This window comes from Acromyrmex echinatior, chromosome 14 (genome assembly GCF_024713525.1).
Source record: "Acromyrmex echinatior isolate Ae372 chromosome 14, ASM2471352v2, whole genome shotgun sequence".
In the NCBI taxonomy this organism is placed as follows: domain Eukaryota; kingdom Metazoa; phylum Arthropoda; class Insecta; order Hymenoptera; family Formicidae; genus Acromyrmex; species Acromyrmex echinatior.
This window is the reverse complement of record NC_141865.1, coordinates 2079040-2095613: the sequence shown is the minus strand read 5'-3', so window position 1 is coordinate 2095613 and position 16574 is coordinate 2079040. Positions and strand designations below refer to the sequence as shown.

At 30.9% G+C, this 16574-nt stretch overlaps 1 protein-coding gene across 1 annotated transcript in view; it reads right to left on the bottom strand.

The window, feature by feature from the left end:
• Window positions 1-15935, bottom strand: part of mgl (low-density lipoprotein receptor-related protein megalin) — a 70084-nt gene extending 54149 nt beyond the window's left edge. The window contains exon 1 of the mRNA XM_011057831.2: window positions 15316-15935. Within this exon, the coding sequence (XP_011056133.2) occupies window positions 15316-15484 (169 nt within the window). The 5' untranslated portion in view covers window positions 15485-15935. The remainder of the gene's footprint in view (window positions 1-15315) is intronic.
• Between the last annotated feature and the right edge of the window lie 639 nt (window positions 15936-16574).

Below are 16574 nucleotides of genomic sequence, written 5' to 3'. Positions count from 1 at the left end.
TTATTTTTCTTTTGAATACTTTCCGCCGACAGAAATCAACGTGAACGACCTGAGATTAACCTCGAAGTAGCAATGCGAATAAACAACGAAAAGATACATTCCGGATTTATTTAGTTATACCATAAGTGTAACAAACATCATCTTAAACCCCTTCCTTTTAATTTTAATGTAATATTATTCAGAGAAATAAAAATTAATTGAAAATATTAATTGAAGAATTTTTCACAAAAACTAGTAATAAAAATATAATAATTTTTCTCCGAATAAATGATAAGAATAAGAATAAAGTTTCAGACTTTTTTTGATTAATATTTTCAAGACCTATTAAAAAAGATAAATGAAACCTCTAGATTTATTAGCGGAAAATTTACCTATTTATCTCATAATATTTTACATTTATCTTTCTTCATAACATTAATAATGATAAAAGTAAAGAATGAAATACTATTTAAAGTGTAAAGCAATAATTGTTTACTTTTTATTTATAAAATTTTACAAACTGTTTTTAACAAAAACATTCTTTGCAAATATTAAATTCTTATAAATCCTGTTTTCTGTTTATTTTTTGTCAGAACAAAATGTAATGCTATTGATAGAGAACAATTTAATGTCATAATTCAGATTTTAAAGAAAGGATTAATTTTATTTTTGTGGGAACCCTTCAATTTCATTCTTCACAGTTCACATCTCGATTCATACATCGCACGGAAGTAAAATCAAAAACATGTAATTACGAAAACGTAAAATAAGTACTCGGTGACTATTAATTGTCATTTGTCATTAGCTGTAACGATTATGGAAAATGGCCGTTCTTTATAAATGCGCATCAAACAATCACTGACATTAACTGACTCGCTTAGGAAGCGACTTTTCGGTGCGGCAAGGAGTTGAAGTTTAAAATGTTAAATTTTTAGAAAAAAAACTTATCCTTCAAACCATTCATCATATAAATATAATAATTTTTCTCCGAACATATGACGTAATAGGTATAAGAATAAAATTCCAGACTTTGATTAATATTTTAAAGACCTATTAAAAAATATGAATGAAAATCTGTTGAATAGATCCCCTCTATAAGAACACGCTATGTTCATATACGACAGATTTTTCCTTCGGATTACCTAGATGATGTTATATTTGTCCCCGCACGATTTTCGTGTGACTTTCCAAAGCCATTGACCTTCCTTCGTTTCTGTGCCACTTTGTAACGCTAATTCGATTACGTGCTACAAATTAATTGTCGGGAGTTTCATATTCTCATCAGAAAGAAATTTCACGTATGATCTCGCATAATTTCAACTTCTTCAATACCCTATTAAATTGAGATTTCTAAAAGGAAGACTTCTATAGGCGTTTTGTAGCATTCCTTAAATGCGAAACTACTTTTTAAAAAATATTCCTCTTTGTATCAATCTTTCTCCTCCTATCTTATGTTTCGCTTTATTCTCACTTAGTCTCGAATAGATCAGAGTCGACTGAAGAAATTGACCTCCTGAAGTAAAACAATGGAGTAAAATTTTTTATATAATAATAATAGTATTAAATTTAAAGTGTTACATAGTAGTCGAACTATTAAATGGTTTAACTATTTAATAGTTACATATATGTATATATTTAATATACCAGATAAAGTGAAAGCCCAAAATACGACTCAGTAAAAAATTTTTCATATATAATTATATACAGCTGTTCAAAATTATATAAAAATATATACTATAATTAGAGACAATTCATTATATGTATAATTATATATAAATTTATACAATGCTGTCTAACTTTTATATATAAATATACATAAATGACTCATTATGTGTATTTATATATAAATATGCATTATGATTCATATATTTTCATATACAATTATAAATAATCTGTTATAGTTATATATATATATATATATATATATATATAATATATATATAACTTTATATAATTCTATAAAAGACACCTATCCACATAGCATGTTACATATAATTACATATTACATATCATTACATATAAAAGATAAGTATACGACTCTGCCACGAGATGGACATGCTTCTCGTAAGAAGAAAGCGCCTAGGGATCCTATAAGAAGGTATGCAAATCGGGGAACCAACTCTCTTAGAGGTTCCGAAGCTCTTTTTAAATGTGTTTTATAAGCCTCTGAAAATGTTTTGATCATTATTTTATCAAGTGTATTTTGAAATGTGATGCAAATCAATAATATTTTAGCAATGAAACTTTTTTAGATTGTTCATGTTTCTTATAGTGATACAATATATGTAATTATGTGTATAATTATATGTATATGTATAATTATGTATTATTTTATATATTATTTTATGGACATATTTCATATATACTTATAGTATAGTTATAGTATAGTTTTGTATAATTGCACATAAACATTTAAATGTAATTATATGTGAAAAACTTTTATCGAGGAGCAAAATTAAAACATATGGTAATTGTTTACTGCAAGGGATCCAGACCTGATGACTTTAATTTTGATATGTTATCAGTCATTAATCCTGAGTGACTTTGCTTTAATTAAGTGTCGGTTTTTTATAATTTTTGAGATATTTGGAGTTAAAGTGCAATTTTAGTATCATGTGTCTATATGATTTTCCACACAAAATGAGGTCCATCCTCTCCTCTGCTTAAAAACATCCAACTTTCCACATTAAGAGAGGTTTAGCCTATCTCCTCCCCATCCCTCTGTCTAGAGTTGACTTTCCACATATATGAAGTGGTCCAATCCGGAGAAGAGAAGGGGGAGGGGGGTGGACTTCATTTAGCGTGGAAAGTTATAAGCACCTGAGCAGGGAGGGAGGTGAGATGGATCTCGCGCATTACGAAATTAAATTCATTTGTAAAACTTATTTTGTTAACAATTTTTTAAGTGAGAAACGGCCGACAATTAAAACTGCCTCAAGGTCACTCAGGGCCATACCTTGACAATCTATGACAATCTAAAATCAAGATCATCGGGGCTCTCTTGTAGTATTAATTACCAAATATACATATTAATAATTATGTAAAGTTCATATATATATAGTTTAATTATATTCATATATATTAATTAATATAATTATCCAAACAAAACACGTAACGTATATTTTTCTTTGCATTTCGTATCTCATTCCCAGTTATTACGGGCGCATAAATCTAAATCGATTGTTCGTGACGAAACTCCTGATACGCTGATACCATTTCGTTGCCACAGTACCGGTTTGAAGAGAAAAATTGTGAGAAAAATAGCACTGGGACATTCATTGTGCAAGCAAGTTACATTGTAAACATATCACGAGTTAATGTGAGATTATTATTGCCGTTAAGAGAATCTTTCCTTCTTCTTACTCATACGCACATATGCAAATATGGTCTTCGATTTGCCGCACTCGTTCGAGCGCGAATCTACTTCAGTCGAGGTTTAATGTCCTGCAATTCGGCATGTGCAGGTAGAGAGAGAGGCGTAGTCTTCTGTGTGCAATCGCTCGAATCACACACACACACACACACACACACACACACACACACACCATACACATGCACGCATTCAAAGTGCACATTCGTGAGAAATCTTGAAGAATCTGACTGTAGAGTTCGTATGCTAGAGAAGCAAATCTAGACTGCGGACATTGTACATGGTGTGTGTGTGTGTGTGTGTGTGTGTGTGTATGTGTGTATATTTATACTATATATATATATATATATATGCGTGTGATAGCACAATTCTAACTTGCAATGACCAATTATCATGCAAAGAAAGAAAATTCCATACAACGAACATCTTATGTCTCCATCTACTTTCTTATAATTTTGGTTTAACAAAGATTTGAAAAGAAATATTGGCAGACAGCTTAAATATCATATTCAAGTAAATTTTGTATTGTGTAAAACTGTGATTTATAAATATTTATGTTTATTTTGTTATTCAAATGACCTATGCAAATTGCGTTTCAATAAAGACGGAATTTAAAGTTTAAATCTATACTTTTTTGTTATTTTGGATCTTTAAGATAGCCAAAAAAAAATTTAAAAACTACCTAAATGTCATTACTGATTTAATTTTATACTATAAAGTTTACCGATATATTCTTATAAATTTTACATGTTGTTTGTGAGTTAAGCTTCAATGAAAACATAACTAAAAATTGAAATGTTTTCTCGTGATTTTTGATCCAGAGGGCCTGTTACAATTTTTTATACGAAGTAAAAGTTATAAAAGTAAGTGAATTTACTATTTATAATATTTATAATTATTTACAATAATAATTATTTATAAATTATTTATAATTTCATCGGTTAACACTTGGTGAAATTATATGTCATTAATATTATTCTGATATTTTCCTAATGACTGGACAGAACAGACAAATAAATTAAAATAAATTATGTTACCGATATAGTTTTAAATATAAATAAAATACACACACACTATATATATTTCTTAGAAGGAAAAATTTCACAGAAGTATGACGTAAATGGAAATAACGAATTTTTTAGCAAATAATTCGTGTACGTTCTCTTAGCAAGTTTTTGTTACAATTGATTATGTATTAGTTACAAGTATTTATTCAAAATTATCCCAATAAAAAGATTATCTGAGCAGTACGTACAACAGATAACGCAATGATGGTGCATGATAATTGAATGAATGAATAGAACCACGACTCTCTTTATAAATATGAGCCATTCATTAGAAAATGTCGTTAAACAATATTTTTAATGAATAGATACATGGATTTATCATATCTCGCCTGAAAATCCTCGTATATGATTCATTCCAAAAAAAAAGAGACTTTTTAAAGATTCTCAAAGACACTTACGCAGAGTGATGATATTATTTTTATACAGAAAAATACTATACGCAAGTAACAATTATTTCAAATATTTTAAATATATTCGCAAATCTCTATCATAAGTTCATCACAAGTATTAAATTTATTTAAAATACATTTTGAATTCTAAAAAATTTAATACTTCAATCAAGATTATTAAATTAAAACAAATTTGGTTTATTTATTGTTAAAATTGTTTCTTCAATCAATTTTGTAATATTCTTCAAAAGAAAATAAATTCTGGTTTTTAGTATATAATAAATTTTTCTAAAAACATTTTTTGTTAATTATTATTTAAAAGGAAAAAAGTAAATTGAATAATCACTTTTCTTAGCATTAAAATGATATTTTTCTGTAAAAAGATTATGATGTCTACAATCCAATTACATAATTAAATTGAATATCTCGATACAATTAAACAGCGAAAGAGCCAAAAAGAAACTTTAATTTTGTCAGCGTGGAAGAAAATGTTCTCAAAATTTTAATCAAGATTCAATTACACATTGATTCAAGATCCAATTACCGGGATACACACTTTAAGTAAAAAATAAAAGAATTACAACGTGTATTCATCGTAGCGGATATTCTTAAAATTAAAAGATGGTCTTACTAAAAGAAATAATGCTAGAACTATTAGGTGTTGGAATTAATTCGTAGCGTTTTACAAGTGATGGGAAGTACTTTCATTAATGTATTTTTTAATGCTCATGTGAAATAAATAACATTCTTTCATTAAAAAACGCTACGAATTAATTCCAACACCTAATATAATTAAGGACTCTCTCTCTTTTGCTCTCTTCTTCTTTTATCTCGCTCGGCAAACACTAGGTCGCGATTCGTTGAAACACGAAGAGCCGTTACACTCGCGCGCTATGAGTTTACTTCTGGTCTCGTGGGTGAAAGTTGATGTTTCCCACGCGGGGTTGGCATCAATTTGCCATCGGCCGGAAAAATCCGTCGCGATCTCTCGCCGATATGCAGGTGACCCTCGACGTACGGTAATAATTCACGATAAATGGAATTATAAAAGTCATCCGACAAGTGGAAATGTACCGTTTCACATCCGTACTCGGATATGCCGCTCAAAATGTATCAGCATGAATGACATCACGAAGGCTCGCGGTTTCAAAAGCGAGTAGAATGGCGTCTATCATTTTGGATCCTTCATTTCAAATTTACCTTATTAGATTTCAACAATATTAAAACATACTACGTTTCACATGAAATACCCCACTCGTATTAAAAATTTTGTATTACGGAGAGGGGAAAAACTAGAACTTTAAGCTGAAAAATGATGATATTCCCCACATTTTTAATGAAGATATGGAAAACTAATAACACCATTATCCGATTAGTCAAATTCTAATCTTCAATTTGCAATTTACTATCTCCAATGCGTAATTTAATACAAACTTCAGAGATAGTTCCGTGGAAGGACTAGAGATAGCTTTCTAAGATCTAATTATATCAGTAAATCAGGGAAAAACATAGTGGTAGCAAACAAGGTTGACAATTATACAAGTTTTATATGTAAAAATAATGTACAATAATTAAATAAACTACTTCATAGTTTTGCAATAACTATGAAATAGGTTATTCAACTTTTTTCTGTATTAATTCTATTTATAACTGTCACTTTTATAGTTGTTATCGCTATAATTTTTTTTTCCTAAGCACATGGAGGAAAGTAAATGATTACAGTGATATAAGTATATATATTCCTTCTCGGATTATATATAAATGATTTAACTCGTAGATTCTTCAATCTTTTCTAAAGTATTTCAGCTGGTCACTTTCTGGCGAGAAAAAACTGTGAGAGAGAGAGAGAGAGATTGAGATTCTTCTCTTCAAAATAAATTCTTGAATTGTGCAAGTAGAAAATATCGGCAATGTATGTGTGTGTGTCTCTTGATAGTAATAGTAACAATATACAATTACCAAGCTCGTTCATTCCCACTAAGCAAGAAACATTTTAGTAACATTTTGAAACGGTTCAGTTCAACGTTGCTGCAACGTTACTGAAATGTTTTGGAACGTTTCTTGTTTATTGAGTTATTACCTTGTATTACAGAAAGCTTGCGAAAACAGTCAACTTGATAAAATGTTTGTTTTTTTTTGCGACAAATCATCCAATATGTTTCTTTTTATCGAGCAATTTCGCGATATGCTCGCATACTTCCTGCAATTCGTGACATTGGTTTAAATACGCGCTGATAAAATGTATATACGCAATCTGAATTTTCCATCAGTACGGATTTATATTGCGGCATGCTTCTTTTTTCTCTCGTCTGGACAGATTAGATACTGCAACATATAGTCATGGCAGATTCATTTTCTGATGTTACCAGCGCGGAAAAAATGTATTTTATACCACATTCTGTCGTGTAAATAGGGTACCTATATAATTTCTTTTTGATCTTAGGTGTAAAAAGTTATTAAAATAATTATATGGCAGATTACAGCTCCTGACTATTAGAGCATCATATTTCTTTCACAATTGATTGACTTTCAAAAATGAGATTTATATGATATTATAAATCATTTATTATTATTGTTATAGTTGATTGAAATATATAAAAAAAAATTAATTATATGTTAAAATGGATGCATTTGTTCTAATGTATTATTCACTTGCCACAATATTCATAAAAAAATATATGTCTATTATTAGTGTTTGTAGAGATAACAGCAAGGAACATGCACGTTTTCTACTTCTATATAGAAATTTTGATTTATTTGTTTATACTTCTCATAATAGACTTTAATTTAAACATTACACAATATTATTATTAAAATTATTATTATTATTATTATTATTATCATTAGAATAAAGATTCTAAAATATCGCCTAATGATATCTAAATGAAATATTTTATTTAAAAAAACATATATATATTTTTACTTCACGAAAATAAAGAAATATTTTATGAATACTATCAACTTATCTTTATCAATTGAGAATATTCAAAAGAGAAAATTTTACTTTAGATGTTTAAAAATAAGAATAGTTATAGTCATTTATAGTTACTCCAGATAAATTAATAATTTTAATCATTATTAATTATTAAGAAACAAAAAATTTTGGCAAATTTTCGACGCGTAAATCGCTTGGCTCTCGACATTTTTGCAAAAGAAAGATGAATTCATTGAGCCTCGAGTATAGTTAACGCGGCTAATTAGCTAACGGCCCGCGCTGATGAGAAAGCAAAAGCTACCGAACAATACAATATATACGCGTGGAGGAGAGCATCGTGCACAAAACGAATACGTTTTCCGCAGGTGCGAAGGTGTCAGGATGCAAAAGTCGACACTGGCTGGTATAAGCGTGTAGACGTAATTGTATGAATGTGTTACACAAGTATATACCGGGCGGTACAATCACGATAACTACGACAACGATGTCGAGGACGACGAAGACGAGATCGAGGATGACAAACGATGGTGGTAGCGACGACGGCAACGACGACGACGACGACGACGGTGACGACGACGACGACGACGACGTCGATGACGGTGATGACGACGACGGCGTCGTCGACGACAGCGACGACGACGACGATGATGGCGACAACGACAATGACGAGGAGCACGACGAGGCCTACTGGAAAGCCAGGGTCCCGCTATCTGGTCGGCCGCTAGGCCGAGGTGAACGAACTTGAGCCCGCCTACTGACTTTACCTTCCAGCCTCGAGAAGAGCTCCGCAAGCGAACACGAGGAGCAGGCCGGAAAGAAGGATAACCATCGAAGAACAGGCAGTCCTCTCGCTCACACCTAGAAGAAGTTCCTCTTCACCTATAAATTTATTCGACACCTCTGTTCACGCTGGCCGCTCGTGTTTTTTAATAGACACTTCTCAAGGCTCATCTGACAGCTTTTGCAAACACGTAAAATGTTTTATCATTAAGAATTTAGCAGCAAACTAATTTTACGTAAAGATGGAACTTATTGAAAAAATGCCAGTAATAATTCCTTGAATTTCACATATTATCGTTCAAGTACAAGATAAAAATCTAGCTAATTATTATTTTATCTTTTATAAAATTTCAATAAAATTTTTCTACTAAAAGAAAAGTAATCTTATATGTACATTTTTCATGTACAATTTTTCTTACAGATCAGCAAAATGTGAATATAGCAAGGGGAGAATAATCCTTTTATTTAAATCACGCTATCGGTCAAAAGATTAAGACCACATATAAAATTTAAAGATGTTACACATATTTAATGAATGTGTTATTTATTTGTACTTTAAATAAATCATCATATGAATATATTGTATTTTTATTTATCGATACATTTTTAGAGTTACTTTATTGTTATAATAACACAATTTGAACATTAATGACAAAAAGCTCACTTTTTTTGTATAAATACTTTGAGTATTTAAGATAAACTTTTACGAACATGATGTTAATAGGCATAACAGATTAGATAGAACAGAATAGGCATAAGATTATTTTATTTTGAAAAAGTCATTTCAAATCTTTTTTTGCGTTTTTCTTAAAATCAAGATTTTCAAAATGGGTTGTAATATTTTTCTCCGAAATTAATAGTCCGATTGACTTCATGTTTGGCAGGAATATTTTTAAGATTATCTATCGTTTAGTATACAATTTTTTTGATATTTTAATCCATTTACTTATAAATTTTTTAAGTTCATATTTTAAGATAAAAAAAATGTCCTTTTTTTTTTCAAATCATTGCTTTTCACATTTCTCAACAAAAAAATCTTACAAAATGGCTATTACATTCCTTTACAAGAAAACATTTTATTTTTTGATTTCGGAGCATCCGGAAATGTTATATTCATCCGATTTTGCCACGTTGAAGGTGCTTTACGGAAATTGTTCCACAACTTAAATTATTTAAGCAACCTTTTTAAAAATTTACAAAAGTATAATTTATAAATATTGTTTATTATTATACCCATAAAATATTATATGTAGTTTATTGTACGTAATAGTCAATTTTTCTTTTAATCTGAAATTTTTGTGCTTCTCTTAGACCCTCGGGATAAAGATTAGACCCCTTAATTCCATTAGAGCACAGATAGAAACACTTTTACTTCTTATTGAAATATTTTATGCCTTTTGATTCGGATTCTAAATCGCCGCTAGATTGTCTGTATTATTTTAAATATGATCTAAAATAATTTTTCATAATTTTTTTATTATTTTGAAAATATGTATTATATTGTATATTATATCTTCAAAAATATTCCAAATGTTACTTAAGGAAACCCTAAAGACGATTAATCATAATATAAGTAGAATTTATACATAAACGATTTACGTATAGATAAATTTTCGTATAATAATAACGTTTTAATTAAACATGTAAAGCCAATTCTCTAAGAATTCCACATTATTTCTTCGTGCAAACTACTAGTCTGTGCTACTATTTCATAAATACAGATTGCATAGTGTTTATACGAAGAAAATGTTATCACAATGTAACAGCTCTAGAGCTTTATATTGGACTAAGAAATGATAAGAAGATCTTTCGAAATTTTTTGTTGTTCTCAACTCTATAAATAAACTTCATTTTACAGACACGTATTAATGTCTATACTTTAATCCTGGAAAAGAATTTTCAAATTTGTAAAAGAGGAAAAAAATAATTATTACGCAAAAATCGTATGATTTAGTCGGTAATACAGACAGCTTCAGGATCCCCTTAAAAGTCCGAGTCATACTTTACTCAATAATTTTTCTCAATTTGAAAGTAAATAGTCATTATATTCACCACAGCACTGTTATGATTGACATAGCAACATTTAACTTCAAGAAAATAGACCGTGGTTATATAAAACTTTTTTCCAAAATTAAACTGTGGAATATTAAATAAATAAAAAAATATTTTCTTAGAAAAAATAAACAAAATTGTAGTTGGGTTATTTATATTAATAAAGTTTAATTAAATGTAGAGATGATTTTGTGTATAAGAAATGACAAAAGGATTCATTTTTTTAATGCTTTTGTTCTTTAAAAAACATATTTTCTGTAGAACTTTCAAACTTATACATTATTTTTCATCTCATTATAAAATAATAAGCAAAATAATAAAAATATATAAAAATTTAATGCATAAGTTTGATTTTATTTCATATAATAGACATTTTCAATTAATGGTCTTAAATTTTTGATCGGCATGTATTCTAATGTAATATAACAAATATTTTCACGAATATACTGTCACTTTGTCTTACTAGATAAATCTGTTACGCATCAATATAACGACGACCAATCGATCGCACGTGACAATGTCATGTCTAGCGCAAATGAAACCACTGTAACCGCGTGCATAATCACCGTTAAAAGACGGAATTCCGCTGTAAAATGCTTCTGTAATTGGAGCATTTTCTATAAATAAGATTGACCCACAAAACCTTCCCTAACCAACATTTTACTGGAGGCCATTAACAGTTGTAATTCTTTTCATGCATATCATATCACACGATATCTGCATTATTTGTAATTTCTTCTTCCTCATTTTTACAAGAGTTTGTGCTTTCGGTATAGCCGCGACAGCCACTGACTATCAGCCGATCATGCCTTCGTGAGTTTCCGCCGATACCGCTATTCGATTTCGTATTCAGGAAACGTCGTTTCCTCCGACCGCGAAAAAAATGTCATCGCTCCGAGAGAGCGTAAATTTCACTCAGAAAATTTCGGGAAATTTCTTTTATTTTGTTTATCGTACAGAAGTAACGAAACTCGTTTAAATTGAAGTGAGGTTAACTTTTTCGTTTATTTCCTTCCTCGTGACATTGAAATTAGAACGGCTTAGCATAAATTTCATAAATTGAGCTCAACAGTTTTGATCCTGAAATATACATACAGTCGTTAAATAATATAGCATATAAATAATGAATATGTGATTCAAAAATTATTCGTATTTTCTTCGAATAATGAAAACGTAGTTTTGATAAATATAAACCGTTCATGCGTAAAAAGTTAGTTTACGACGTTCATATCAGCCACAATTATTATTAAAAATTAAAACGTTACGAAAAAAGTGCCGTCCAATCAGATTTTCGCTAAGGAGAGATCGACTCTAAATACGTCAAAGAACTATCGACTCTTCGAGGGGAAGAACTTTCTCGCCTGCGCGCGTTGCAGGAATCAGAGCTTGCAAACTCGCGGCGCTCTCGAGTACGAAGGTCGTTTCGTTGACCCACTGATTCGTCCCACTTGTCTCACCCGTAGCCCACAATGATGTTACACGAGCTTTTTGCAATTTTATAAGGTGCTTTGCGAGATACGAAAAAATTATCAGAAGAATAAAATAGCAAAGACACTTCTATATTTTGCAAAACAATTTTTCTGGCATTTTTAAAAGGGCTGAATTATATACTTTTAAATTACATATTATACGATCTCTTATGAGATCAAGCTAACTAAATAACCAGTGTTTGCTGTTTTATTTTAGATAATTTTGTTTTTGTAATTAAAAAAATTTGAATAGAAATATATCAAATTTTAGAAAGATATAGATAGAAAAAAATTTTTTTTTTAATTAAAGTATTATACATATTAAAGAAATTAGAAAGATATTAAAAAGATATTAGAAAAAAGAAATTTTTAAACAAATTACGTTAATCATTCAAATTATATTCTGTAAAATACAATCACACATAATAATAAGTATGTACAATAGCAAGTAAATCAGTTATACAATAAACAACGTAATTTAATAATGATTCGTTATTATTCTAATATACATAAATGAAAAATGAGAAAAAAAAAAGAAATAAGAAATAGGTAATAAGAAATATAGAATCCATTTTTATAAGCTGCAGGAAAGGTTCACCGATCGGATTGATAAAGTTTTAAATGGTCGACGCACTCCGGATTGAGTAACGAGTTCATCATGGAAGGTCAGAGATTTAATTTAGCCAATCGTCAACATATTGATATTTATCCTCTGACTGCCGGTGTTATCTTTGTGATTGCATGTATCACGTGTGTCAAATATATATATATATGTCAAATATATATATATATATATATATATGTATGTGTGTGTGTGTGTGTGTGTGTGTGTGTGTGTGTGTGTGTGTGTGTATTCTTATATATGAACGAGAAAAAAGCTTTTTATTAATATCATTCACGGAATTACTTCATGTAGTTCGTAAGGTGTAAGTTGCACTACGTAATCAAAACACAACGCTATATATCTAGCTAATCCAGGAGGACATTTCGGATTCTTGCGGCAATATTATGTTAGTGATCGTTTATTAATATGGAAAATAAATAAACATAATATTTAAAGAAATATATTACGTTTCTCGCATGCGATGTCAAAATGTTACTTTGACTTGTAAATCTTTCGAAATTTAGAAAAAAAAATAATTTTCACGTAATTTTTATTTGTTTCTTTTAAATTTTATTAATAATTTAATAATTCCATAACGAAAAAAATGCAACAAATGTGAATTAATTTTCTTGGCAAAGCAAATTAAAAGTTTTTCACGTTTTTTGTAGAAATTAAGAATATTAATTTAATCAAAGGACATTAATTAGAAATAAAATATAATTTGTAAATAATGTTACAAATGAAAAAAAAAACTTTCGCTTTAGATTTGCATTTTTTCATGTGTCTTTTTTTCTAGGGCGTGTTCAGATTCCCACCTAAATGCTCCTCTAATGTCATGTCACTCTTGTTTAACTTGTTCAGTAAATAATAAGAATAGAGTAATACTTAGTGCCACTCAGATAGAAATCTGAATATAACCTTGTATTGATAAGTCAAAGTATCCTGAGCAGAATCTATTTAAATTCTTGCTTACGATATTTCTAATGCATATTAGAAAGTTTTTTAAAAGAAAGCTTTTTTAAAAGAATAATATCAGTTCTTATTTCGTCTTTAAACTGCTAATGACGTTCATAATCCCACATTTATGTGAGTTTTTTTAAAAAACAATATATCGAAAGAATTTTTCTTCGAAAGAGATTTACAAATCCGGCTCCTTTTCCTATCTTCTTCGCTGTTTCCTATCTTTGAACGCAGTTCAAACACGAACATATTAGTCGTAGTTTTCTTCGAAATCATACCAAATCGATTTCTCGTGAGAAGTGGCGACGTCGAGAAAAACTAGAAAGACAGTTGATGAGAAAAAATATGGAAATTTTTTTTAGAATTTGAATGGACTGATAAAAATTCGGCGTGGCATTTGTCATTGATTTTTACTCTTTTCAAGCACATACACGTACGCACGCACGCACGCATGCACGCACACACAAAGAGTCTTCATTACATGAAACCGGTTTCTATGTCTTTTCCACCAGTACCACTTGTCTCACTCCCTCCCTCCTTCCCTCCCTCCCTTCCCCTCTCCCTCTCTCTCTCTCTCCCCCTCCTTCACATAAATGTAAGAAAAGAATAAAAACGTAACCCACACAGTAATAACAATAGGCAGCTAGTTCCGTGAATATATGGTAGGTGATGAAAAAGAGACTGGTCCTGGTTGACCTTGATTTCGTTGGATAATTTCTTCGTTCCAAACAAATCGAATAAACATATGAGATTCTGACAAAATGATCTTGTGTATTTCTAATGAAAAAGAAAGAAACGGTTTATTTATTATCGCGTTCGTGTGATTTGTAACAGACTTACTTTGAAGAGGCTCCAAAATCGTTCAAGTCAAGACTTGAATCTGTCTTTGCCGTTAATAATTTTTCACTAACAAATTAAATTCGATTGATATGTTCAAAGAGTTCACGTTCACGACTCGTCGATATCGAGATACATTAACTATTTCTTTTCGACCGCGTTCAATCAGCGAGCAACAGATTTTTTAATGTTTCTTTATCTTTCATACTCATTGACAGAATTCTTTACAACATAAATGTTTCCTATGTAAAGGTTTCAAATTAAAATCTGTTAAAATCAAATCTTTACTAATTAATCTACTAAATTAAAATCAATATATAATTATATATATACATTGATTATTATAATAATACATGATTAATCCAGCTTGTAAATTTGAGGTTTTGCAGTGTACTTCTTTCCTACTTTCGCGTACTGCACAGCGGAATATTAGGGAAACAAGATGTGAGAAGTTGCGGAAAGTCGTTTTATATAGAGCAAAATGTGTGAGTTGTCTGCAAGAAAAAGAGAAAGCATAATGAGAGAAAAATATCTTTAATAGATTTAAAATCCTACAGATAAAATTGATGTGCAAGTTCGATTACAACGTGCTTGGCAGCAATATGTAACTGCTGATGTGATTAATGAGATACAGAGGATCCAAAAAGAATGGACTTTAATTCGCAACTCAAAGAAACGCAATTTGATACGCAATTATTTAGAATATTTTCGAGGTAAGTTACTTCGGAATCCGTTAACTGACAGGTATTTTTGAAATAAATAGACTTTCTGGCGAAAAGAGGTCCTCCAGCAGCAGAAATGTTCGATTGGTCCGATTTAAAGTTTAAAGAGCTCCAAGATACGCGCGCGTGCGCGCGCGCGGAGGGTACTCACCCGACCTGATGCCCGCGACATCGGCGACTCCGAGGAGGATGGCGAACGCCGTCGCGACGGTGAACGTACTCCTGGCAGTCCATCGTACGACGGATATCCCGGTGAGGTACTCGGCATTCCCGGAAGCTCGTTCACTACCGGAAGGGCCGATGCGTGGCCTCACAGCCATCGCACGCCGTTTTTTCTCCCTCTCCTTCCTTTTTCTTTTTTTTTTTTACCTCGTCTACTTCTCTCTGTCCCTCGCTCTCTTTCGCCCGCGCTCTTTTAAGGAGAGAGAGAAAGAGTGAGGAAGAGAGAGAGGGATCACAGGGACACGCACTTTGCACGCAAATTATATATATATTTATATATATTATAGTAGGTCCCCGCACTTTTTTTTCTGTCAGATTTCTCAAATATACAACTCCGTATTTGTTCCGCGCGTCAGTGCAAAATGTAAAATAAAAAAGATGCGCACAACGGAATAAATTAAAAAAAAAGGGTTAAACGACGACGCGGCACGAGCGAACGCGAGCTCAATTCATGGTTCGTGCGTGCGACGTATACACGGTCGCAATCATCGGGCGACTGACGAGGTTGACGAGTGACGCGGCGCGGTGCGGCGCGAACGGACCCAACATGGCGCCGTCTCATCCCCTCCCCCACATTTAATCATTGGAATGGGGAGGGCCCGTCGCGCTGAGTTTGGCAGAGAAGAACGCGCGAGACTCACGCCGATTTCAAATTTGCGGAGAAATGACAGTCGTTTCTAGGGCGTAGAATTGATTTTAACTTCAGTAGATTAACTAATCTAATAAAAAATTAATTTTAATCGACTTTAAAATCGACTTTTTGAAATCAGAAACTCTTTTTCTTTAATTTCAAATACCTTCTTTTATCTTAAATTGAAACCTATCAAAATTAAGAGACGAATAAAATTTTCCATCTATAATTAAAATCTGTTAACATTAATTCTTTAGTACATTAGTCAATTATTGCTAAATTATACTATCAATATACAATATACAATTATAGGGTAAAGCGGGACTTATTCGTTTCTCCATAATGTTTGTTTCTAAACAGCACATATAGATTATTTAAAGGTTGTGTTTATGCTTTCAAGGAACAATCATGATTGTATAATATAATTACAATATAAGCACGTCAATGCAAAGAGGTATTGTTTGCTATCATAAATTTTCGTATTACTTTAAAGTTGAAACTATTGTATAATTAAATAGCTCCACTCTACCTTATACGTATATTAATTATTATAAATA